This window comes from Temnothorax longispinosus, chromosome 4 (assembly GCF_030848805.1).
Source record: "Temnothorax longispinosus isolate EJ_2023e chromosome 4, Tlon_JGU_v1, whole genome shotgun sequence".
NCBI lineage: Eukaryota > Metazoa > Arthropoda > Insecta > Hymenoptera > Formicidae > Temnothorax > Temnothorax longispinosus.
Genome location: NC_092361.1, coordinates 1,686,848 through 1,714,795, shown reverse-complemented (window position 1 = coordinate 1,714,795; position 27,948 = coordinate 1,686,848). Strand labels below are relative to the sequence as shown.

Here is a 27,948-nt window from a genome sequence, read left to right as displayed (position 1 = left end):
AAAGTATCGCTTTATTATTCAGCCCTCAAATACTACGCGGATCTTTGCGTTTTATATGTATAACTTACATGTAACTTATCGATAATCAAACAATATAAACAATTGTTTTAGTAAAACATTCAAATATAAAGATTTTAACCTTAAGAATAAAATATTATAAATTTGAAAACAAGTAAAATGCGGCGTATGTTCGGTTGTTTTATTTCATACAAACTTCCGGAATTGTTTCGTAAAACTGTTGTTGGAAATATAAGAAGAATGGAGATATTATTAATATTAGTAATTACCCCGTCATAAATAATGATAGTCATTTCCTCGATAAATAACAAGATTTATGAAGGATTAAAGCTATACTGCGAAATCGCAGATAGCTGTTGCAGTCAATCTGGTTTCACGTTAGAAAAATATTGTGCGGTCAATGCGTGAGAAAAAAGCCCTCGCTGGCTTACTTATGTTAATAAAGTGCAAAATACAGAAGCAGTAATATTCTAGGAAAAGTATTGCGTTCGTTAATAAGAATAAAAATCGGAAGATTTCCCTGATCTCTGCTAATAACAGTTTCACAATCCATTTATCGGTGAGGAACACAAACGTTTTGCGCAATCTTTCGATTCTGTGCGTTTTGTGTCAAGCAACAGGATCCTTCACTAGTCTTCCAGTCCTAACGTGATCTACTATTCTCGCTAAAAACGGTTATTTGTGAAGATACTCATAAAAAAAAGTTATAATACGCTGCATCGTTTATTTCGCCAAATTTCTTTTCTTCTTAAACATGTTAATTAGTATTGTTACACCGCAATATCACAACTTAAACAAGACTAAGGTAACGTAACACAGTACGCCTAACTATCATCTAGACGTCTAACTAGTTAGGAAGTAACTTTACTTTTTTATCGCATTTTTTTTATTGTGCGTAAGATAAAAAAATTACGTAAAGCTCTATCTTCCAACGCTTTGAGAGAACTCGCTAAATATTTCTCTTAATTTAGGTTTCCGCTTTTTAATTCACACGCCTCTTACGAAATTTCGTGCACGCTCTTATTCAATTACGGCAGTTTTTCAGATTATGCGTATGCGTTGTCATTCGTATTTCGTTATAATGGAGACATGACAATGACCACCATTACGCTTATACTGAAACCGGAGCGACAAAGCTAAGCCTCGATAAATGAATAACAAAATTGACGATGCAAAATCGGCGACCGCAATGTCAATTTCGAAATGCATTGCAATAAACAGAAACATAGGAGACGCGTTTACGTACATAAATTAATTCTATGTGTAATAATCTATTAAATATACATATTCCCATTGTTTAACATTTTTATCATTCCGGGGGCTTACGTAAGTTACATCACCCTATATGCGCTTCTGCGTTTTAATCGAAGAAGTCATCGCGTTTGGATAAAGCAGGATTTAAACGTTTTACAAATGCGAGACTCGTTGTATAAACGCATAAATAAAAAGAAATGCGCGAACGCTTTTCGATGACGAACGCTCGTTTTCGTTTGTCTCGCAGACTAATCGTCATCCGATGTGTGTATACTTTCATGAGGAAGCTCATTATGACGAACACGATGTAAGACTATAACGTTTAAATGTTCTCACTCTCGTTCGCTAGAGCTTAGCTTATTCGCCTGTAAAAATAGCCGAGGTTGAATTTATTACAGTCGAGAGAAAAACGTTTTATCATCAGAGATTTTTATTTAAGTCTGGATCACCATAAATAATATATTCATAAAAATAGGAAGTGTGTACAAATATATTAATCTTGTAGTGCGACTATTACGATCTCTAAACATTTGCCCTTCCCCCTCGAATATAGTATTATCCGCGTGTATGTGTATACATAACTTCGAGGCACATTCGCACTCGTTCGGCTCCTCCGCGACCGCGTGATCAAAACTTATTACGGATTTGCGTGTAAGAAAGCACTCGCTTAGCACGGTGCGCGCTCCTTTTCTTGAAGCTTGATTCTACGACACTAGAGCTTCGTGATTCTCGCGACATGAATGCCGTGTACCTTTTCCGATCGATTAAAGCGCCCGTGTCGCGTCGTGCACGATAATAACAAGCCGCAGTGCGGCTTACATTTGCTATTCGTGTTTGAATACAAAGCGATCAAAGCAAATTCGAGCAAATTCTTTTCGGCAGCTTACTATAGACGTCACCGTACCGTCAGTAGTAGAATCAAGCTACGCAGTGAATTAAATATGTGGGAAATTATATGTAGGTATAGCCGATGACGTTGATACATGCTGCTAATAATTCGTAAGGCTTCCGTGAAGTTAGGGAACGACGAGCGATAAAAAGCAGAAATTATCAATGTTAAATAAATTATTGCTATATTTTCGGACAAAATATGGGACAATATAAATAAAAATACATTTTATAAATAGGATAAATATGGGGACCTAAAATAAAAAAAATTTAGAACAAACACAGGGTAAATTTAAGATCATAATAATTTAATGTTGTCATGTTTGAAAAATTGATTAAATAATGGCAAGATATATAATTATCTTGAGAAAAACTCGACAGTTGTTGGGGAAAAAGAAACGAAGCAGTTTCCAATTACTTGTTGATCATTTTTACGAATCATTAGCTTATAATTACCAATATAATTTTAGCCAACTCTGTCGTACGATATTCTGGCCGAATTCGTTTGCACGCTGATTATAATTTTTAAGAACACTAGAGTTCTGAACACAGTTGGAGCTAGAAAAAGAGACAGAGTTGGTAATGATAGTAAGAGGAGAGAAATGGTTCAGTTTCAGCAATGTGCCTCAATGGGAGATGCCATGAGAAATTACGTACGACTAAGAAACATCCACACTCGTATTCGATACATACGTAACCAGTACAAAAAAAATTGCACGCTCAGCGAACACGCCGCTCTTGCTTGTATAATTATCAACGACGAATGCTCTACATTCCTCGTCATGTACGTGTGCGCTTTAATTACCCAGCTTGTTCTCACATTCACGTCGAATGCGATCTCTCTCTAATTAGCACAAACTACTAGTCGCAATTTAAAGATTTTTATAAATCGCAGCGTAGTTTCTATAATGTCAAATATGAAAACCATAAAAGTAGTCTTCTCGTTTTTTTTTGCGCTAATGTTCTTATCTGTACTATTAACAATTTCCGATAGTATTATCGATGTTCTATTTTCGTATGGCAGATCACAAATCACTAATTCAACGACGCCAAATCTCACCAAAACTCAGAAATGAAGATTCCGCAATATTTTTTTTTCTAGCGACCATGCAGTACCGCGTTAATTTTTTTTCTCCTTTCCCTTCCTATTATTTTTAACACGAACGTCGTAACAGCCCTGTCGTCGATGATACTATGTTAGTGAACACAACTACTGCTCTGCTAACAATGCAGAATATTTAACGAGACGTCTCGTTTTTTATGCATGCCATTCTTTCATCCGAGAATCTCGTCTCTTTGTCCTCTTTACACACGCGTGTAATTTGGCTTCGTGTTTCTCACGCCTAAGTTTGTGGACATGTTGCGAAATGATTTTTCACGATAGACGAACGGTAATTGTAGGTACGACAAGACGAGCAGCTGACCGACACACCGAAAAAAGTGTTCGAGTTTCCCACGTGTCCTAAGCGAGTTTTTTCTCCGTAATGTTATTGTTGGCGACGTAACCGTTGTTCGTGCCGTTGCTGTAACAGCTGTTGTACTCCTTGTTGTAGATCGTGGTGTACGAGGACACGCCGTTGTGCGTCGCACTGTCGTTATCATCCAAAACCGGCATGCAAGCTCCTCCACCGGACGTACCGTTTTGCATCTTCTTCCCGGAGTTTTTCCTCGTGCCGCCTGTGTACTTCGTCTTGTAGAAATCCGAGAACAGCCCGAGGAACAGGACACCGTGCAAGCCGATCCAGATCATGAAACCGCGCGGATAGTTGCACTCGATGAAGAGCAATTGGAACTGATGGCTCATGATCATCACGAATTGTATCTGAAACCAGAAGAAGGATAAACTGCCAGGTAAGTAATAATGAAAGCGATGATAAAAACTCAACGCATACAAAATTTGTGCTGAATCGCCGTGGCCCGAAATATGTTGATGTATTTTAAAGGCTGGAGAAACTAAGTAGTAACACAGACAGATAAGTGGGATTACAGAGTGAATGGGATTTCAACAAATTGAGAACTCGGTCAACGGCTCATTTTAATCCGCTTTGTCAATTCCATTTATTTAACTAAATTTTATTGGACATCGGTCATTTTTATGATTAAGAGTTACACATTTTCTGCGTGTAAATTTTTAACTGTATCCGGAATTGGCCCCTCAAATCCATTATTGTGTAAAAAAATATATTATCTTTTAAATGTAGAATATCTATATTTTAAATATAAAATGCGCTCAATTGTCGACAAAATATCAATAGAACGCTATTTACAAAAGATATAATAGCGCATGAAGTTCTGTAGTAGCTGCAATTGTCACGTCTAAGTCCATAATAATACGAAGTAACACTGAACTTACCATTTGCATGGTAGTGAGATACTTCTTCCACCAGATATACTTCTGGAACTGTGGTCCCATCGCGGCTACCATGTAGTAGAAGTACATCACGATGTGTACGAAGGCGTTTAGGAGGGCAAAAAATGTGCTGTGGCCGCCCGGTGCAAATTTTACTCCCATCCACACGGAAAAAGGCATTACCCCATGATGAATTACGTGAAGCGTTGAGACGTGTTGGTTCTTTTTCCTCAGAATAAAGAACAGCTGAAAAATCATGCAAACTTTTCGATTACTCTCTTCATCTTTCTCGGTATTTTGATAATTTTGCTTAAAGTATTTTCCCAACGGATTATTTCGTTAACTCTCCAATGGTATAATAAATACCATTCCGATTAATGTTCAACAAGTTCTATGTATATTCCTTATATATATAATAATTATATAAATATATAAAACGCTTATAAATAACGAGATGATGGTTCATATTAATAAGAATAATAAAAAGTAATAGAACGAACGGTGGAGTTGCAATATATCTACAAGCTGGGAAGTTTCAATATATCTTTAAAAACATAAACATTAAATAAAGCAATAGATATAGACGGAGCCAGCTATTTTTCTATACAAATTATTGAAAGAATCTTCGACAAGTATTTCAGATGCTTGTTGAAATTTATTCCAAAGTTATAAATGAATTTATCAAGTGGAACTTATGTTTTTACATCTGTTCTTCGGTTTACCCGATATCGACAAGTCAAGAGAAAATCGATACTCACCGTATCGAAGAACTCGGTAAATTTGCTAAAGTAGTACCACCAGCAGGTTCTTGCCATTCTGAGGCCCATCGGGCTGGACGAATAATCCACCGGTTGGCATCGGAAGCTGTAACCTTTCGCCCAACCGCTCATAAGATACTGAAACAATGAATATTCGAACCATTTGATTACGCTGCTTGTAGTGACAATAAAGTCTTTTATGTGTGAGTTCCCGCGACATAATCATTAGACACGAGTTATGAAACGCGAGAGAAGATTATCTTGGAAGATTATCAATTATAATTGCACCTAAAATCGGGATTAAAATCATATTTCACTTTGCTTGCAAATTATGCAACAAGGAAAACCAGTAAAAAGATACAAAAAATTTCAATTTTAACTGTTTAACTTTGACGTGATATAAAATAAAAGTTTGCTTTTTTGAAATGGAACATATAATTTACATTTAGCGCAAAAAATGTTCGTAATTCATAAATTTATGCACTATTAAAATTATAAAACTCGAATCAAGTTAGCTGATGAGTAAGGTTTTTTCGCGAAAATTTATTATTCAAATTATGCGCATGTTTCAATGTTTTTTGAAACGTGTTTAAAAACGTGTGAAAAAGATAGAAATGTAAGCAAGCGCATGTATACACGTCCGGCAGACGGACATATGTAATTTTTGAGTTAACGGTTTGTTTAACTGTATTTCCTTGAATTTAAGAATGGATTCGCGTGGTTGAAAGGCGTCAGACACGTTCACGAGGTCATTGCGAGCGTGGAATTAATTCGCTAAATGGTTCCAATTATACTCCGGAGTTATAATCTGTTGCGCGTCGAAAGGGCGACCATTATGTTTGCGAAGTAAATTAATCTTACACTCCCCACTCTCATTTATACCGATCCTTAATCGCATTCAATTACGTAACTATATCGAATCACAATCCATTTTTAACTGAGATTTAAATGTGGAAGATCAAACGAATTGAATAATCCAAAAATATGTGATACTCGAAAGAGCAAAAAAAAAAAAATTACACACGGATGTCGAGATTTCTTTACGTACTTCACTTGTGTAATTTTTTTTATCTGTCACTGTCAGCAATTCAACATTGATAATACTCACGAGTTTGAAGTAGACATCAATATATCATTTGATTCAAGGATTGGTAATTTGCTTGGAAAATTGCGAATAAATATTGGTTCGTTAGCTGCGGTTACGTTACACACCTTCGCTCGGCACATCTTCCACTTAAGTTTGAACGAATTTTTAACACTGTTTTTAAATTATTTCTTCATACTTATTTTTGTTTCAATGTGATAATATGTATCTGAATGGAATATGATGTCATGCTATCGGATTCAGTTGCTTTGCGAAATAAAAATGATGAAACGAGAGAAAGAAATTTAAACATTCATTTCAAATATGCGTAAAATATTTGAAATATGTTAAACATAAAAGAATGATGATTGTTAGTATTTTATTTATAAGAAGAACTAATAAACTAATAAACGTATAACGTTTATTCAGACGATAGCCACACTTCTTCTGAATGAGAAAATGTTTTATTTTTGCGTTTCAGATATCTAGAACAGCTAGAATCATTTACACCGTCCATATTGTATACGTTTTTTCTTGCGAGTTCCTAGTGACTAGGATATAACATAAAAAAGAACGTTTTTGTTACTTAAAAAATTAAAATATATTCTTAAAATAAGGTTAAAAGAACATGCAAAGTTCAATGTACTCGCTTTTTTTTCGTTTTCCTACAAAAAATTCATGAAAAAGTAACTTTTTCTACGATTCAATTTTTTCACACCCAGAATACTTCCTTAATTAAAATATTGCATAAAATTGTAATTATTATTTTGTGCTATGTTATTTAGGAAAGTAAACATTGATAACGGTTAAAAAGATCAAAACTTTTCTGTCTTTTTACTGATTTCCTTTCTGCATAATTTGCAAGTAGAGTTATAGAGCGATGTGTAACATCTGGTCTTACAGGATATTCTCTTATAGCTTACAACACTTGTACGACCTTATCAAGTTAAGTTTACCGTTACACGATTGCAATAGGCATAATTAACCTCTTGCACTCTACAATAAATATCAACATTTTGTTCCAACAACTCGATAATTAAATACAAACCTTTTATTTCCGAAAACACTGGATTTTATTATAATGCGTCGCCATATTTGAAGATTTAATAACATTTAAAAAAAATACAATAAATTCTTAGAAATATCCATGTCGAACACTCGACATTCGAGTTGCTGGAATAAAATGTGATGGTCGAGTATAGCTCGACTTCCGACCGTTCTAACTTCCAAAGGGATAAATGGCAATTTTACGCGTCGTAAAATATCTATCGTTCGCGAAGCTATGAATTCTTTTTATCGATTCAGCTCGACATTTTGCATTGCTCATCGATCGTTGAATACTGCTAGAAATTGCCGCTTAAGGCCCGGTCTACAATCAGTTGTATGTCGGAGTTGGATGTCGCAACGTAGCCGATGATTCAACGAGGAAAATTCGTTTCCGAAAAAGAAATTCTCTCATTGGACCATCGGCTACGTTGCGACATCCGACTCCGACATACGACTCATTGTAGACCGGGCCTAAGAACTAACGGTCGCCGTTAATCCGTGTTTCACCGAATATACGCCAAATACGATAACAAACTTCGCAGAATCGGTCATGTTTTGAGCGATATGCAAAAATTGATTTAATCGCGGAATTGATTATCATTTATCGCGTGTGTTCGTTCGACTTATGTACCTAATACCTATGTAAAATTATACGTGCGTAATATCCTTTCAGTAATTTAATACAGGTATAGGGTATAGTATAACTGAAAGAGATTAATGTTTCTTAAAATTCTCGCATCAAGTATTTCATTATGACAAAACGAGATTCTTGCATCTAATCGTAAGATTTTTTTTTATATTTTATATTACTTTCCAAAATAATTTTAAAAATTGCTTATATATATATATTAAAAAGTTTCAAGGAAAAATTTATAAACTGTAATGAGATTTTATTTCATTTGCAATAAACAATAGTCGTCTTGTATAAAAAAACTTTAATTAAGCGGATTGACGTCATAAACATGCTTAAGTATTTCATTTAAATTCAGTGAAGCTATACATTTGGAGACCTACAAGAAGAACTATGTACCGTATATCACTTAGGTCTACGAACGTCAAATGAATAAATTAGAGAATCTGTTAGTATAATCGACTCATGTCAATACGACCGAATAAGTTGAATTGGCGGTAATTTTCGTTTGAACGGAAAATATCTAAGTATTCGTTTAGAATCAATTCAAAAATGTATGTATGTAAAACGAAGAAACCGCGTTCATTTTGAGAAGTGCTGATTCACATTCTAATAAATTATGTCACAACTATAATCACGCCACATAACAGACTTTGACATTTGATTCTAAACTAAGGGCCGATTAAACTCACTCTGCATCTCTTTCTAACTGTCCCCCCTAGAAAGAGACGAAGAGTGAGTTTAAGCGGAGGATCACGTTAATCGGAGACTGTGATATCGGCCCTTAGTTTAGAATCAAATGTCAAAGTCTGTTATGTGGCGTGATTATAGTTGTGACATAATTTATTAGAATGTGAATCAGCACTTCTCAAAATGAACGCGGTTTCTTCGTTTTACATACATATATTTTTGAATTGATTCTAAACAAATACTTATAGCGTTTTTCATTGGCAGAACTGGTGCGCACTCAGTGCACATTAAAGCCGTCGTACACAAACCAAAAACGTAAAGTGTTTAACATAAACGGGTTAAATCATGAAATTCTCAATATTCTTTATTGCACTATTTGGTAAAATATGTACTGGATATTTTATCAGTCGAAATATTTGCATTTTACTTTAAATATTAGAGATTAAATCAGTGTAAAACGGCTTTAATGTGCACTGAGTGCGCACCAGTTCTGCCAATGAAAAACGCTATTAGATATTTTCCGTTCAAACGAAAGTTACCGCCAATTCAACTTATTCGGTCGTATTGACATGAGTCGATTATACTAACAGATTCTCTAATTTATTCATTTGACGTTCGTAGACCTAAATGATATACGGTACATAGTTCTTCTTGTAGGTCTCCAAATGTCTTCACTGAATTTAAATGAAATACTTAAGCATGTTTATGACGTCAATCCGCTTAATTAAAGTTTTTTTTATACAAGACGACTATTGTTTATTGCAAATGAAATAAAATCTCATTACAGTTTATAAATTTTTTCTTGAACACTTTTTAATATATATATATAAGCAATTTTTAAAATTATTTCGGAAAGTAATATGAAATATAAAAAAAATCTTACGATTAGATGCAAGAATCTCGTTTTGTCATTTAATGAAATACTTGATACGAGAATTTTAAGAAACATTAATCTCTTTCAGTTATACTATACCTGTATTCACGTTAATCGCGCGGAGACTGTGATATCGGTCCTAACTCTATAGAATAGCCTCGCAATAAAAATGAGTAAAAAATAGGAAAATTAGAAAAAATAATTCGATAAACTCGTCTTACAATTAGATACTGTAGAAGATTATGACAGGTTAAAGGTAGTTTGTAAAATATATACAAAATAAAATTTAATGGAAAGTACAAGATATAAAATATCAATTTATATGAAGCAAAGATTTATGAAAAATTGACAAAAAAAGAAAAGAAGTGAGAATAAGTAAGAACAAGTGCTTCTTTCGTATTATTTCGTGAGAATTTCTATAAAATATCAAACTTATTCTGTATCTTCTTTTGCCTAATTTTTTCAAAAGATATTCTTAAAGAAAATATTATATTGCATATATATTGTATATATTTTATATATCATATTATATATATTTATAATATATTATAATTTTAATTTATATGTTTTTTAAAATAATTTCCCTGAAAGTAATAATATAGAAACCGTTTTGTGCGGATATCTTTTTCTCTCTCTTTTATTTTATATTCATATCGATACAAGATAGATGTGGTTTTTTGTAATCATCATGTAATATATGACACGTTTCGTGACATATCTTTTCTTAATTCTTTCATATCTTCTTAATAACTTTGATATAAAAAAAGATCAAAGGCGTTTTTTTGGCCATTACCGTGACCTATCTTTTTTTTGAGGTGATAACATTTTTAATCATTTCCGCGTGACACCGATAACATGTTCACATTCGCGTAACTGTACCGCGATATGTGTACGCAATATTGACTACGCGGGCCCAGATATGATTAGCATGCATGCCTTTAAATATTATATCCACGCCAATCGGTCAAGTCCGGAAGTGTGGGAGATATATAACTACATGCACACATTCATATATATAATCATATATACAATTCATAGAATAATCAACGTACAAATACATTGCATTAGCAAAAATATAACTTCTTCAATGACGTCAGTTGTAATTTTTCAAGCAAATTAAATCTTTTAAATTGCATTAAAAGTTAGTTTTGTATTTTGCAACATTATCTCTGTTGCTTCAAATTATTCACGATAATGGACGCAGAAATTAAGTGTTAAAAATTTTTCCGAAGTAGAACATGATATTAGAAAGTTGACCTAGATGTTGACCTGATTACAGGAAATACGTCTCGATCGAATTACAATATTGATAAATATGTACGTTTCGTTAATAAATACGTAATGTACGTTGATTATTGCGAGTGATATAGCAATAGACATTCGATTGAGCAAATTCCATTTGCGTTCGCAGACAATAATTAAGTCCACGAGTCGGCATATTTTTAACCGAATTCCATTGTCCTTGTTATTCCAATATCACCGTGTTGGAAAAGACAACAATAAAACATTTCAATCGCGACCAGGATACATGTTTATGAAAAGTTTCATTGTCCGATAATCGCGTATATATATTATCAGAACGTGTCATTCATGCACGCCACATAATCTAGATAGCAAATGAGTAAATTAAAAAGATAGTAAATGAATAAATTGAGAGATAGAAAAAAAGTTAATGATGGAAAAAACTCGGGAAAAAAATATTTATTTGGCGCTTCAGAACAGTGACTTATTGGTGTTTTATCTCGAAGTGCTTTTAGCACTCGGCAAGTTTGTTTCTTTTCGATAGGATATTATTTTAACTCGGGAGATCGCGATTTCCCTCGAAGTAATCCTTCGGAACCGCAGGCTGTTGCCTGATCGAGCCAACGGCAGTTATTGTGACCATGTCGAAACAAAAGGCGGAGGAGGAATAATTGAAGGCAATTCCCTGTTGATCGCCGCGCGGGAAGACAATCGCGGTCGAATCGCCGTGATTACGGATTTATAAAAGGAGTAATCTCGTCGACTCCGTTCAACGCGAACGATCGTGGATCGTGAATTTTGACGAAAACTGTTACTCCAATATTTATTAACGGATATAAAATGAATTATTCTTGAGCGTGAACAAATTTGAGATATCTAATTCAATTTTATTTAAAAGATCTCGTATATTGCAATTACTTTTACTTAATTCATATTTAATCTTGAATTATTAATATAACATGTTTGTGTGCGTGGAGGTTTCTATTTATAGGAATTTCGTCGTGTGTAGTTACAATAAACCCCCTATTGTGTTGATTCCTCTAGCGATAAAACCGGTGTTAGAGAAATAACGCAAGAGAAACAAACCTCGTAGAATATCCACGTGGAAAAGAGGGTCTGTAGGAAGTTATACGTTATAAGGACCCCCCGAAGATCGAAAGGCTTTCTATTTTCCATCAGTTTCGGTCCCAGAATCTTGCTAAAGTAAGCGTACGACAGGCATATCGCCACGGTTGGGAAGGGACTGCTCATCATCACCCAATCGTTCACCCTGGAATCTGGAAACAGAGAGAACGTAACATTAGAAAAGCAAGAAACTGTTTAATCACATACGAAAAGAAGTCGCGGAAAGTTTGCGCGTGAAGTCATTTGAGAAAGGAAGCAGATGAGATTTTAGGGAGAGCCGGCGCAAGAACAAAGCGAAACTTCCGCTCCTCGCGGAGTATCGACGTTTCGTAATAATGTACAGTAGACCTCCGTGTAACACGAGGGATGCGTTCCGTGTTATATATATATGAGTTACATAGATTATACATACACAGAGAAAATTTTATATTAAATTTTACTATGCTGTCGCACCAACTGCGGACCATCAAGACGCACAAGTTTAAATGCTATAGACTTATAGTAAAATTACTATGTCCATAGCATTTCATGCTACGATCATAGCATTCAATGCTATAATTATAGCATTAAATGCTATGATCATAGCACTAAATGCTATGGACATAGTAATTTTACTATATATAAGATTATAGCATTTAAACTTGTGCGTCTTGATGGTCCGCAGCTAGTGCGACACCATAGTAATATTTACTATAAAATTTTCTCCGTGTATGTAGATCATGTATGCATGTGGAAACATTTATAAAAGATGTAAGTTTATAAAAAAAAAAATGTTAAAAATAAATATTAAAGGTGTAACAGTAAAATATTTCTTATTTCACTTTGAAACAAACGAATATTAAAAATTTTCTGTCGTGTTATATGAAGGGGAGTCTACTGTATATCATATACATTGGAAAGTAGAGCATGCGATGACAATTTAAAAGTTGTCTCCGCATTATGCAATGTTTCGCCGCGACGCGCACCTGTAACGGGGTCAAAATTCGTAACTGGCGACAGGAAGTACCGTTGCGGACGAGAATTTATTACACCATTGTCGACAAGTGCGCGTTCGAATCTGCCGATGTTGTAACGCCGGGTATCAACTACGAGGGAAATTTAGCAGAAATGTCAGATCGGTTGTCCTACCAGTTTCGCGCGCGTCTTCTTTCAGAATCAAAAGATTTCTAAATCGCGCGTCTGTGAAAAAGAATTATTATCCCGAGCGATGATTTTCATGCAGTAACACGTTCGGTCTTCCGAGCAGCTTAGAAAGTAGCCATCGTCATTTTTCTATCCACCCTCGACGACGAGGAAGCAGAAAAAGGCGCGAGTGCGTGCACGAGGCGCGAATGAGTGAGCAGTCGCCTTCCGCTAAATTGCCCTCGCACTCGTGCGACCCGACGGATACGAGACTGATACGTGGAACGATTTTCTCTCTCTCTCTCTCTCTTCTCTCCCTTTCTCTGCTTTTTTTTTCAACATTCTTCAGCTTGAGCTCTTGGTCAATACACAATTGATTGACGACTCGATTACACGCTGACGATGCGACGCGGCTTATCGTCGATATTATGCTTCGGTTTTAATAGTTCACGCTGTTGATAATTAACGAGCTAATTTGACCGTTTAGTTTACGATTACGAGGCGTTGACTCGGCGTTGACGGTTTCAAAACATCCAAGCGCGTTGAATCTTGACGTAAAAGATTTATGTATCCGGCGCGAGACACTGTCGCGTCTCTTGACATCGATATTGACGTAGGAAAGTCAGATACACACGGAAGTTTTGCTCCGCTAATCGATTAGGAAAAAAAGCGACGCGAGAGCGATGCGGTGTCCCAATAACAAGCGCACGCCGCCGGTTGGTATCGGAAAGGAAAGTATGGGTGCAAGCAGGCGAGTTACGAAGCACGCAACCTGTAATGACAAAGCGAAGCGCTTAGGCGACGGTGAATATTGCATCGAATTTCGTCTATTCGGCCGTTACGTAATACCCTTCGCGGAGGACTTTGACGAAATCAACAATGCGGCAAAAGGGCGGCCCGTCGTCGCAACGACCGAGCAACGGCAGGCGCCTCCGCGTCTGTACGGCCTACGATAGCGGGAAAATACGAGTCGCCAACCGATACCCGCGACGTCGACGCCACTTCGTCGGAGTTACAGCTGTTTTTCCGCGTGACACGAAAGCCTTCTCTCCTTCCCTCCGCATTAATAATGAGGAAAAAAAGAAGGAAAAAAATATTATATCGGTCGCCACACACTAGCGGATTACTGTTTTCATCGATTTCAAGACGCGTCGCGTCGCGGCGAAATGTCGGACGACGGTGCAATTTTCTTGCTCTCGTCACGCCCCAATTAAAGATAACGCCGATCTTACCCCGTCAACGCCGTATTGACGCCACAGACGAACGTCCATTATTTACGTTAGCTCTCTTTCAATTCCTCTGGAATAGGCGTATACCAGGGATGCCCCGGCAATTGGCTCCGGCAAACGTGTGTGGTTTATTGCGTGATTCGAGATCGATCTTAATTATCTTCCACAATTCTATTTTAGTCACGCTAATAAACATATAAAAAGTTTGTCATAACTGTCATAAGGTACCTTTCGTGTTTAACCGTTTTTTGCTACGAAGCATTTTATTTTTACTGATTTCTCTCTTCTTTAACAATTTGCTCGCGAGGACCCGGATATTCGAAATAATTTAGAATATAAATTGCAAATCATATCTCGTAAAAAAGTCTTTTTACTCGTTTGTGAATTTTTGGTCGGCTAATTTGAATAAATTTTTCTTTTCTAAGTATACTGGAAGGTATATTATAATTCGCCGGCGATTTTAGGGTATGACGTCTAACTGGGAGACACGTGTCAAATTCACGTCCGGATCAAAACAATTTTTTTAAATAAGTTCTTGATCTTTTAAACGCTCATTTTGATGAACTTGAAAAAAATATTTAAATAAATAATTTCCAAATTTTCTTTACATTGGTTTTTAGTCGAAGATATAAAGATATTATAACAATTTTGGGGGAATTTTTCAAAGCTATTAACATACTGAAAAACGCCTGGGACACGAAAGTGCATGGTTGAAGGGATAAGTGGCGGAAAATTTAGCGTTAGATAGTCGCAATAATCATAAATACGAATTAAAAGTCATCTGCCTTCCTAAAGATATAAAATAACGTACATGAAATTACGTACAGCGGCAATTACCTAATAGAGCTTAAAGTGACATAAATTTACTTCAGCGGCTGTGAATATGTCCAGTTATTAGCAATAAAAATAATTTATTCTCAGAATTAAACTGCAAGGAGACAAACGGATAAGATTCTATCAAAATTACTGGGAGAGTTTCGTTTTCGCTATCGTATCTCGCTTATACGCGAATATCGCGAAAGATGTCGAAACAGGAACTGCCGAGTGACTCGTATGGAAAACGGGGGTCAAGGATTCCCCGAATGGCTCTCGGAGAAATTAGAAACGGAACGCTTGCCGGCCGTTACGACACGATATTGACTCGCCCCACGCCGGAAGATTCCGAAGGGGGGGGTGGAGGAAGAGGGGGCTGGAGGGAGGGAGGGTTCTCGTCGCCGTGAAAATACGCGCGGTAAACAGACTCTCGGAATCGTTGAAATTTCGGTTGTAATACGCGCGGGATTTCCGGCGAGAAGAGCTTCTCGTCGTCGTTCATCCGACCTCTCGAGCAAATTTGTACGGCCTCTCTCGTACACGGTCACCCGATCGGCGAGAAAACATCGGGGCGAGATGCGCGATCCCCTTTCTTCCTTGTCCGTCAACATATCGCGTACGCGAACGTTACGTCATCTAATTAAACATCCAATACTGGACCATTTAATAGGCCGCGTTACATAAATGTCCTTTACTTTATCTCTCCCCTATTACCATATTTGCGAAACTACTGGCTGTTACATAATGCCGGTAAGAAAAGAACGGCGCGCATAAACACATTTCACCGTGTGTTGATTACATTAATTCACGTGGCTCATTGACGCAATGTGTCAACATAGAATGTATTACTTGATGGGCTACTTTTCAATCTCGTGAATTTATCAAGTCTTGTCAAAAGTGGAACGAACAATTTTTACCGTCATTCGATTCTGCAGCTCAAATAGCTTTTAGTGGCGTTACTTCCTTATGCCGAGATTAGAATTCGGTGTGTCAAGTGGCAACGTTATCGCGATCGTCGTTCAGGGAAAATGTCAGAATTCGAGTATATACTGCGCATGAAAAAATGTCTATGCATCTCATGCATTAATTCCAGTTTTGTCAACGTTTCGCCGCCAACAATATCGATCGACGTTGGTAATTTTCCATTTTTAATAATTTAGCAGCATTCTGCGAGATCTTCTTCAGAGAAACAATCCATTTTTACGGTCGCGTAATTTTCGATCTCTTATTTGTCCGTAAAGGCCAATTTTTGAATGGTAACAGCAAACGAGTTTTCGAAACTCGTTTCGAGAGACCGTTTCGGAATGATAACGCGTGTTTGTAAAGCTCTATCCTAATGGTATAGGTCTATAGGTAAAGAATTGATATTCTACTCTTTTAATTTTTTTCGTTAGTTTATGAATTCGTAAAAAAAAACAAGGTTCTACATTAGAATTTATGTATAGAATGGTTAAAAAAGATATCGGGGGATCTTGGATGCGGGAGTTAAAATATGTTAGAATTGAAATATATCGGACTTACCGGACTGATTGTCCATAAGGTCCCTATAACTATGCACCAGGCTCGTCACTGCGCTCGTCATCTTGAACAGTATCTGAAAGTGAAGTATAATAAGAATTATTTTTCGTATTTTACTTTCGAGAGAGCAACGCTTTTGCACTGCAAATCCAAGTGTGTTATTTTAACTGAAGTTCTTCTTACACATTTCTTGCCGTTTTAAATCACGTCATTTGACACGGTTGAACGTATTAATTTTCAATGTAATACGATTAAATGCGTTAATTTAACACGCAACAAAACATGTGTGTGAAACGAGCTTCAGTCAAATCTGTAATTTTTAAACGTTTATGTGTGTGGAAATAACACACTTGGATTTACAGTGTTCCAACGAAGTACGGTCAAGGATAACGCACTTAGAACGACACGTTTCAATATAATATATGTATATTAAAATCAGTATAATGCTAATGAAGTCAATTCTATCGTTTCCTTTGAACACATATTTGCAATATTCTCAATGCTTTCATTGACTAGAAAACGATGACTCTTTTATTTCTCTCTCGCGCGTGTTAGTAACGATTCTGAATGAAACCTATGAAGGTATACACAGTATACGTTGTGTTAAGTGAAATTCCCATAAAGGCGCGGAAGAAAGAGAAGTTTCGCTAAGAGCCATCACCAAAGAATACGTCCGCTTGTGACTTGTCTCTTATACTTTTGCGAATAACAAGTATAACTATCATCTGAGAATACTCCGTCAAGATTATAGCAATGCTCCAAAAATGTATAAAATGTATATAAATGTATACATGTGAGAACTAATTGTTTAACTTTTATAAAATGTTTTAAGAAACGGTCTCTTCTATAATACAATAATGAAGATACAGCGCAAAGCTATTACTTTTTCTTTTAAATTTCGTCTTACATCTACAGGATTTATCGACTATCCCGAGCTAATTTCCTTCCGAGCGAATTCACGTGCGATTTTCTTAATACGCTCACGCCTCGTCCCGATTTTGTGTGTCAAATATGCCGTCTAGCTGTTAGTAGGTCGAAGTAACGGTCACCCGTAGAATGTGCTCGAGCTAACATTTCGTCGAATATCTTCATTGAAACCGACGACCGCGATGACGTTTGCCATTGACACACTGAGCTCTAATCTCGGTGTAAGGAAGGTAGGCGTAGTCGAGCGCGACCGACTGTATATGTGGGCGTATTTATGCGCTCGATCGCGTTAAAGTGAATACGGACCTACGCGTGCGGTTACGTAGTTAATTCATATTTGATAAGTGCACTTAGTGCATGCGGGCACGATGATTGTTCAAGCGGTGTAAAGACGGCGCCGAGTTTGACTTCGCGCGCTGTGCCACGAATAAGAAATTATTCTTGTACGCTGAAATGTGATATGGTCATTATGTACCTTGTTTATTATCTGCCAGCAATATTCTTTTAATGGAAACGTCAAGAAATTTGTTTATTGTATAATAACGTTTCTAGGTTACGATTATGTAACCCAAAATGACGTGTAGATTCATCACGACTGCTTTCAATGATAGAATATTTTATTCAATTAAAAAGGAGTTTTTGCAAAAACTCCCTAATCTTTTTCGTAGCGATGGCATTTCTAGCTATTTTTCATGTCAACTCTTATTTGAACACCAACATATTCAACATATCCGAGTAATTAATTATATTATTAGTATTACATTATAATTAGTTATATTACATCATTTTCAATGTTAAATATAAACATGTTAATTTATTTGCTCAATCCTGCTCTCCGTGATCTTTATTTGATTTGTAAGTTTGCTTCTTAATCTCTCTCTCTCACACACACACACACACCACACACATAGATGCCAATTTTGTCGCTTTAATAATTAATATAAAATAGCCAGATTGTAAATATGAAAGCGCAGTGTTCGTTTCTAAATGAGGTGATTAAGTAGACATTCAAATATAGTACAATATCTTATTAATTCTAACACTATTAAAAGCCGGGCTATGCTAGATGAATAATATGATAAATTATTCGTAAAATCAGAAGTTTCAAAATACACAATTATTTTATTTATGTATACCTCCTATATTCCTTACATTCTGATAGTCCGGCAAATTCATTAATTCGGCACAACTTGATTTTAATAGCACCGGATTAGCGCGATTTTTCTATAATAAATACATAAATAGTACAAAACAAATTACATTACATAAAATATTTAATAAAGCTTTCTTTTGATCCAAAAATTCGTATCAAGTTTTCTTTTGCACTCGATTTAATTTGCCATCGAATTAAAAAATCTGATCGTTATAGAACGCATCGTATGTGGTACGAATATTAACCGTATCAACACTTGTGAATGCCGTTATCAATCCTCTCTTCTTATCGGTGAAATTTTATATCAAAGAGACTTATGTTTAGTCGTCGTCATCATTGAATGTTTAAGAGAAGATATAATGCCGATAGCGACCAAAGCATTTGTCGGTGCAAAACGGGATTTAGCCGAGACTTATCGAGTCGCGTAAATTTCTTTCCCCCGCTCTCCCGACGTGGCGTAGCTTCTCCGGTCGATTATGCGTATTACGTAAAACAGACAGGTGAGCAGACGTCGGTGGCAGGCCTTCGAAACAAAAAGGAGAAAGAGAAAAAGGAGAGACGGAAAAGTGACACGAAGGAGGCTACCTTCGGTACCGCGAAGTGTGCCGCGAGAAAGTTACTAAATACACGATTACGGCGCGTCAAAAACAATTGCACCAGAGTTAGGCAGTTTAAAGGAGAGCGCGGAAGGGACGCATGTGTATGTGTGACGTATACCGCACGCGGTTTATAAAATTACGATATTTGACTTATGGAGAAAAATAATTTGTTGTATTTTTGCGCTAAAAGAGTTGGCACGGCATTTTTTAGATAACCGGTACAAAACTCATTTCGTTATCGGCACGATTGTGGCACGGTCACGTGATGGTTTATCAGCGACGTAAAACCGGATTAATCAGTTTGACATTTTCTCTTCTAGAGGTGTGCGCTTAAGTGCGTTTCTAATAAATCAATCCTGCATTCGAATTGCAAATATTCCGTCTAATTACGATAACGGTGCGACATTCCTTTCTTAATGTTCATTTTTAATTCTTTCGCATTTGTATCTTTCATAGATATACGACGTTCTATATAAAACACTATTAATTGCATATCTTGTGCGAAATGCAAGGTCTCCACGTATCGTCTATCAATTTTATTATGACTTTTAGCAATTATTATTGCTATTTCAACAGGAAATCGTGTAATTTATGTCGCGCAATAATTTTTGTTGCCACACAGGTAGTTTTAGGATCAGTTTCTATTTCTTACCGCCGAGTTACATTATAAAATGTAATAATCATAAAAGAAAAATAAATTAGCAGTTCTTTTTATAGGTCAGGTATTTACCATAATTTTAAATAAATATTTAAATAAATATACACGTGCCTTGATTTTATTTCCTTTCATTTAAATTAGCATTGCGTAATATTTATTCGATCGCAGCTAATCCTTTTAATGTTAAAGATTCCGCATTTAAAATTACTATATATAAAAATGTTATCGTAATGATAACGTGAATGATATCCTTCAGATCCAATCGTGCAGTGCAAGCAAGTTATTACACATCTTGTTTATACACGAAACAATGCGTAATCGCACGCGTAACTTCTAACTAATCTCGCAATCAAACTGGCCTGTTTGGAGAAATTTTTAATTAAGTTGCCAATCTTTTCAGTTATATATTTTGATCAATTTGGAAATAAAGTTTTCTTCTAATGAAGCTGTTGAGACGTCAATAACATTTAAATTTATAGTCACTTACTTAGTCTCAGCTTTTAGAGGGGGAAAAAAATGTTACTCTGTATTCAATTTCAAACGAGCGTTAATTTAAAACAACGTTATAAAACATTTAACGTCGAATATTATGTATTCCGGAAATCATAAAAAAGCGCATTATATTTAATTTAAATTCTGCAAGCAAAAAAGCAATTTCAGATCTATTTTCAAGATTATTCTTAATAGAGATTCAAGGATGCCTTACGTAATTTTATCGTAATACCATAATACCTATATGGAGTTAAATAGTCTACTCTTAGCATTTTCTGATTCTGACAGATTCGTATTGTTCGTAACACGGCTGATTACGTCGTCAAACAGCCGCTTGTTCATGATTCACATCGCGATGCATTATCGGTTAAATATCATCAATTAAATTATCGAATTTTCTATCGCGAATGTCATTCATGAATTACCGAATTACGTGTCGTTTAATAGAACTGAACAGAACTGTGCGCGGTTAATCAAAATTTTGATACTAATTTACAGCGATATCTCGTTAATAGTCAGTTAAATCAATATTAATATTTGTAACATCTTATTATTGACAGTATTACAAAATCAAATTGTAAACTTTTTTATATAGTATTGCATCGCAAATAAAAAGAGTCATAAAAAGATAATACAAATTTGTTACGCTTTAATACAATTCCAATGCAATGCAACAATTTGCATTTATGAGTGTAATATTAGATTTCTAACATTTGAACACGAAAAAATGTAAATTTGATATTTATGATTCTATGACTGATGTAGATATCCATGAGAGAATTATGGATTGAACAACAATTCTAATATCAAAATACGTATTAAATATTCAAATAAATAATAAAAAGAACATCCTTATACCATAATTAACTGATAAATTATAGATTGCTATAAATCGATTAACTGCATAATTGAATGTAAGTACGGCTTAACAGGTTTCGCGTGCGAAGTATGTGTTACAAGTTGCATTCCGCGAAAGGTATAAACACAATGGAAATAGAAAAGTAGAGAAAACGTCAACGTTTCCACGATTTGTAGCGCGAATTCAATTGGGGGAAAAAAAAAAACGGTAGCGTTTAATTTATAATTCTTAAATGAACGTAATTTCGCCGTTATTTATAGCGTTCTATGAGAGTAGAAAGTTGTATTCGCTCGCCGTCTTGCTGTAATACAGCCGATTATACGAACGACACGCAATAAAGATTAAATAATACCGGTCAACGTAATCATCGGTTTATCGTTTTTTTATATCGCGGACGGAATGTTATTTTCGTACCGTAATTAAGAATAGCCACGTCTCTTGATTATAATGATTATCGCGAGTTCCTCGTACATCTTCGATTAATCGCAATGGAAGATACGTTATCGCGACAAATGACAACGCGAAGCAGTCACGTTTGGCTGCGACGATCAAGGCAGAAATCGCGGATAAAGACGAGAAAAGCGATAATTTGATGCTTGAAATTTATTTATTATGAATACGTGTCAAACAGTAATAAGATATTCCTGTTGGCATTGAACGCACGAAGATTGGAAGATGTATAAGCTGCATGGTGCATATTAAGTCACGTTGCTCTTTCTTCCACGTTCTTTTTTCCCAACGTTTCATTGTTTTTACTTGAAACATAATTGTGCTCAATGTCTAATCAATCGGTAATCGGTTCTAGCCAAAATACGTTATACGCAGGAATCGTTTGAAACTTGCGTACGTAATCGGCCATGCAAGTCGCACTTTCTCTTAATTCTTTCGTAAGCAAATTCTTCGAAAGAATGTCCTCGTTGCAATATTGATACAAGATATATGATGTTAGTAATCATACACAAAATACATGGTCATCAGGCTCTGATACATATATTGGGTATAATTATCACACGCTAACCGAAACTTTCGTATTTTAGGTCAATCGTGAAATTAAAAAATCCCGCTGTTATAAAGGGTCGAGACGCGAAGGATTAAACTTCATACCCTACGTAAGAATACAACGATCGAACGTAGGAACGAGGCTTTTATCGATAGCCCAACGTTGGCACGCGACTATGCGGTCAAAGCGCGTGTATTCTATATTTACACGGTGTGCTTCGCGTTTTTTTCTCTTTTTTTTTTCGGATCGTGGCTCGAGACCGTTTCGATTAATCCGGCCAGCGCGGAGTGTATAATAGCTGCGGGCGTGCGAGGACTCGCGAGGCGATCCTATTTGATTTGCATAAATATTGAATTTACAAATAAAAAAACAGATACCCCGCGAAGTCGAAAAACAAAAAGCACTCGTCGCGTTTCCGATATTCCGCGTCGTATTTATTTATTTATTTATTCACTAATAGGCGCAACCAACATGCGATATCATCCAATCACTCGTGCAGACGCGCGATTGCTAATGATAGTCCGCAATATTTTGCTGACGGCATTTGAGTCAACACTACAAATAAACAAATTGCCGCAAATAGCATGCGTATTTTTACATATAGGCATGAGATGCATCTTAGCGATTTAATTAGCTTTCAAGCAGTTAATCAGAGAAATCTAAGAATACAGGTAACGGCTAAAATTCACGTAACACTTTTCTTGACATAAGCTTGATGCTATCGTAGGGAAAATATTCATTATTTCTTACTATGAAGGTGATTATGAAGGTTTCTTATTATGATTACCCTTTGTTACGATTCAGATTTTTTTATTACGGTTTCGACTATAATAAGAGGTCGATGTGAAGCGATAATTTTTATGTAACTTCATGAAAGACTATCGTACGTTACGATGCTGAAATCGAAAGTGGCATTAATCTCCAAAGTTTTATTAGAGTCGGCATCAAATTTTTCGTGTCTTTTTAAACTTCTTGAGGCAAATTCTGATAACTCTGGAACGCGTTAGACTTTTGAACGTCCAAAACTAATAAAACATATAAAACATCTAACGTTTTCTCGAGTTTCATAACGTTTGAATATTTGAAGATGAAAATGTGGGAACATTTTTGTCGATTACATAAATATTCTAAAGCGAAAAAAAGGAAGAGACAACCACAAATGTTTTGAGTTTATATACTTTATGCAAGGCATAGACTAGTTAATATTTTTATATAGGCGTTTAATTAGCACTAGATAGAAATACAAAGTGACAATACCCGCAACGACGATGTAACGTTATTGCCTTCGTAAAGTTTCAACCTCGCAGCCATTTGCAGCGTTTCAAATTACAAAGTTACTCTTCTGGCAATGCCGTGTCTGGTCGCGACATTTATTTGCTCCGAGCAACATTTTCGATGTTGGCGGGCATTATAACGTCGCGAAGATGACACGCGCGATTCGAGGGGGGCGTTAGAACGAACGTGGATCGTCTCGTACAATTTATTTTTCAATTGATAAAGAGGTCAATTTACAATTAGGGGTACTCGGTAAAATTCCACGGAATGAAATTTTTTTCGGAGCGGAACCCGAGGCACACCCGAGGAGCGTCGCAAACGATTCAACTATCAGTTATTGGCGCGGATAGAAATTAAGATACAAGAATGTTAAGACATCAACCAAGTTCACCGCGAGTTATGGGTATTGCTTATCAGCTAATATAACGTTTCAGCAGCGTGCCGCTTGAACGTAAGAGAGAAAGCGCCCGAATGAACCGCTCTCGAGCCGTCAGTATATAGCGAGACTTGGCGATTACAACGAAAGTAAATTTTGCGTAAAGCGTATGATTACGGCGCGGCGCTTTATCGAAAACGCTGATTGAATCGTTACGTTGCGGCGGCTGATGAGAACACACATGGAAGAACAAACAAACGGAAGTTCTTTTTTTCCCAAACGTTATTCAATCTTGTTTGTCTTATACCCTTGGTTTTTTCCTGCTTATTTACGGCACGAAAAGTTTTTGCTACAATTTTAATCGCAAATAAAGCATGTGCAGTTTGCGAAATAAAATTGTATTTTCTGACGCTCGTCCGTCATTATAGTAATCAATAGTAATTAAGGTTGGAATATATTAAACAGATCGCGCGTGCATTATTTATCGTTAAAAATTCTCCGGCGTCGTTTTGCAGTTAGTGATTTACTTATTCGTTGGACGAGCGATGCTTTTAATTTTTTTTTCTACTTGACGGTACAGCGATTACTGACCCATTTACATTATTTGTTCAAGTAACGATAATTAAATTTACTATTATATGTATTTATTTCAGAAGTGGTGCCCGTATAGTGAATAAATACCTTATTTTTGTTACACAGAATGTAACTACTCGCATAAAATTACATTTATTATGTATTACATTGTAGAAATTATTGATCTCCCGAGAATCATACGACTTTATATTTTTAATAATATATCAGTATTAATGCACATACACACAATATAAATTTCTAATAAATAAATAAGTGAAAACACGACCGATATACGATATAATGTACAATCGATTTGGGAAAAACGTGATTTTACTGTCAGGACTGGATCTTGGTAGTCTAATAATAATATTATTCGTGTGAATTTTATGTACAGTTCTTCGCCTTAGTTTTAGAGTAAACCACGCGCCGTTACTTACGGTCTTGAAATGTGATCTCTAATTGTGCAATTAAAGCTAGAACAATAATAGTAGTACAAATTCATGAATAATATCATTAGGCTACCAAGACCCAGTCCCGACCGTAAAATGGCATTCTTCCCTAATTGTTTAAATTTCTAAATTCCTTTTGCGAGACCATTTCATCGAGATCAGAGATTAATAAATCGCGCTGACACGAAAAGACGAAAAATTATCGAGGACACTCGAATGTTAATGAGCGAAAAGTTATCCTCGAGCGAATGTCAAACCTCTTCCTCGTTAGCTTCGATCTTTCTCACATTCAAGGGTAACCAGATATCACACAAGAACAACGCGTCGAGCCTCGCGTATTTGACATTCCGACGGTTCGCGAATTTGAAAGAATTTGGGTTAGAAAGTTATTTTGGGGGGTTACAAGCCCGGGGTATGCCGGTTGGAACGAGAAAAGAGCCGAATGAAACGCCGAGCGAATAACAAAACGCTCAAACCGGAGAGACCCGGCGCGGCACGCCGATCCTCTCGAGGGACGGACGAAAACTCGCGCGCCCGCGGGGACGAGGCCGCCCGCCGCATTCCTCGCGCATTATCCTGGCCGAGCGACGTCGAGAAACGCGAGATACCGCGCGCCGATTTCCCTCGGTCGCGTCCTTCGTTCCGCGCGTTCCTGGCTCGCCCGATCGTCGCTCCGAGATTAGGTTTCCTCTCCGCGGGGCGGGCGGATCGATCGCAGGTGCGTCACTTAACCTCAAAGTAACCGCCGCGGCGGACGCCGGTACACGCGCCGCGGGCGCGCGTGCACGCTCTCCTCGATCACGCGGCGCGCCCCGCCGGCCGTTAACGCGGCCGCGCGCGAATCGCCGTCAGCGCGGGTTACACCCACCTGCTATTCCACGTCCCTCTTCTCCTCGACGCCCCCGTGGGATGGTCCGCTCCGGTTACCGTCCGTCGTCGCCACCGAGCACCCTTCGTTCGCGAGCACCACCGCGTAGCCGGCAGCAGCACGTCGGCGATTACGTGATCTCGCGGCAACGTTAACAGCAGCGATGGAGTAACGGCAACGGCGACGGCAACAGCAGCAGCAGCAGCGACAACACCCCGCGTTCGTCGTCGTTGTCTCTCCCTTTGTCACCTGACCGCGCACATAAACGCACGACACACCACCTTCCCTCGGAAAACGGTGAGCGCGGAGGCAATAACCTCGGCGCCGCTTCTCTTCTTCCGTGATCGTCGTCGCTTCCCCTCGGCGCCGGCGGTCGGTCGGTCGGTTTCTTCCCGCGCGGCCGCGACCTCGTGATGAAGTGTGCCGCGAGCGAGCGAGCGAACGAACGGGTGAATGACGAGAAATTATGCCTCTCGCCGTTGCGGCTCGGTAAACTCGAGTAACGACTGCCCGCCGTCGGCCGCAAGTTTTCTTCGGCCGTCGAGCGGGCACGCGTCGTCGTCTTCCTCCTCTTCTACGTCGCCCGGCGGTGGATGCACGGAAAGGGGGAGGCGAAGCGGAAGAAGAGGGACGACGGAGATGGAGGAGAGAGAGACGCACACGCGAAGGCACGGAGGAGAGAGACGAACCAAGGCGAACCAGGTGAAAGAGAGAGAGAGAGAAAGAGAGAGAAAGGGAGAGGGACTGGACACTCTGGGCTGGCGCCGCGCTGCTAAGCTCACACACGCGGTCACGCTCGAGCGACGACCGTCCCCGCCTTTTAGCACCGACGTTGCCGCCGTCCGCTGCCGTGCCGTCCGTCCGTCCACTGCCGCCGACGAGTCTCTCGCCTATGCCGCTCGCTCGCTGCCTCGCTCGCCCGCCAGCCGCCAGCCGCTGAACGTAGTCAATTGCCTCCCTCCCGACCGCGTCCTACCTATCCTATATCGCCGCCACCAGTGCCACTACCGCCGTTGTCGCCTCTTCCGTCTCCCTTCGACACCGGCGCGATCCTACATCCTCTGCTTCGTTCTGCTCCGTTCTGCTCTCCCTCGTGTTAACTCCGCCCGACGTCCGTGTTACATGCGCGCACTTCTGCACCGACCGGCTCGTTCGTCTCTCCGTCTCTCTCTCTATCTCTCTCTCTCTCTCTCTTTCACCGGCGTGCACTCCCTTTTTTCTCCTCTCTTTTCGCGACGTTCGTTCGAAGAATCTTGTGTAGCTGTCCTTTTTTATTTAATCGCTAATCGCACCGGATAGGTGATCGCGTAGACGGAAGTGACGGAAGCGACGGAACGGGCGAACACCACGGGCGCGGGAGCGGTTGTGACAGTCTCCGCGAGACCGGCGCCGGCGAGGCGCGTCGGAAATCTAGCGCCATCCCGCGGTACGACGTTCAACCGTAATTTTGCCCGTGGATTCGGCCGCTTCGCAGCATCCCGGGTGATGAACGCCAAGTGTGAAATTTGCCTAATCCAGGAGGCCGAAAGTATCTTCATTTATATCTTGCAGTTAAGGCTCCTGTTCATTCACCACTACTACCTTAGATTGTGACGTCAGAACCGAGAAAATGTACGATAAAAATTCTCGCTAAATATATCCTAAGTGGAAACGTGCTTCAATAAAAAACAACACTTACAAATCGATAGAATCGACTTGTAAAATATATACTGAAAACTATATTTTTGTTTCGGGGAGGAATTAAATCATATTTATTTCTATATATCAAGGACGTTCTCTCGTCCTTATACTAGAGAAAATCGATTTTCTTAGGATTTTCTTGAAACTGTGAATATACGTACGTTAATTTAAGTGTGCTTTATGCGTGGTATAAATTTCTCTCAGTAACTCTTCTGGTATAAAAAATAAAGATACTGTGAGCCTCAAAGTTTAAAAAAATTTTTAAATTTAATTGTTCTTAGATTTGGCATTTTTTTCTTATAGAACTCGACGAGAGGAGCAACTTTGATCCTCTTGGTCAACCTCGTATCTCTTACCGTTTGGCCTGGAAAACCTTTTCATTAGTAAAAGTTGAAA

The 27,948-nt window shown here is 37.8% G+C and overlaps 2 protein-coding genes across 2 annotated transcripts in view; one reads left to right on the top strand and one right to left on the bottom strand.

Annotated features, from left to right (window-relative positions):
- Positions 1-100: 100 nt before the first annotated feature.
- LOC139812472 (very long chain fatty acid elongase AAEL008004) lies at positions 101-26,013 on the bottom strand. Its single transcript, XM_071777323.1, has 6 exons — positions 25,873-26,013; positions 16,647-16,719; positions 11,923-12,113; positions 5,269-5,406; positions 4,514-4,756; positions 101-3,982 (listed from the first exon to the last, which is right to left on the bottom strand). The coding sequence occupies exons 2-6, from the start codon at positions 16,705-16,707 to the stop codon at positions 3,623-3,625; spliced, it is 993 nt and encodes a 330-aa protein (XP_071633424.1). The 5' UTR covers positions 16,708-16,719; positions 25,873-26,013; the 3' UTR covers positions 101-3,622.
- Positions 3,992-27,948, top strand: part of Sit (stuck in traffic) — a 125,426-nt gene continuing 101,469 nt past the window's right edge. The window contains exon 1 of the mRNA XM_071777326.1: positions 3,992-4,011. The gene's annotated coding sequence lies outside the window, so the exon portion shown is untranslated. The remainder of the gene's footprint in view (positions 4,012-27,948) is intronic.

Bases quoted from the DNA above. Each gene is read 5' to 3' on its own strand.
- LOC139812472 (XM_071777323.1), bottom strand. From the start codon at position 16,707: ATGACGAGCGCAGTGACGAGCCTGGTGCATAGTTATAGGGACCTTATG. The intron at 5,407-11,922 runs GTTTGTTTCTCT...TCATTGTTTCAG, and splicing joins CCACGTGGATATTCTACGAG to TATCTTATGAGCGGTTGGGC. The intron at 4,757-5,268 runs GTGAGTATCGAT...ATGATTTTTCAG, and splicing joins TTACCGAGTTCTTCGATACG to CTGTTCTTTATTCTGAGGAA.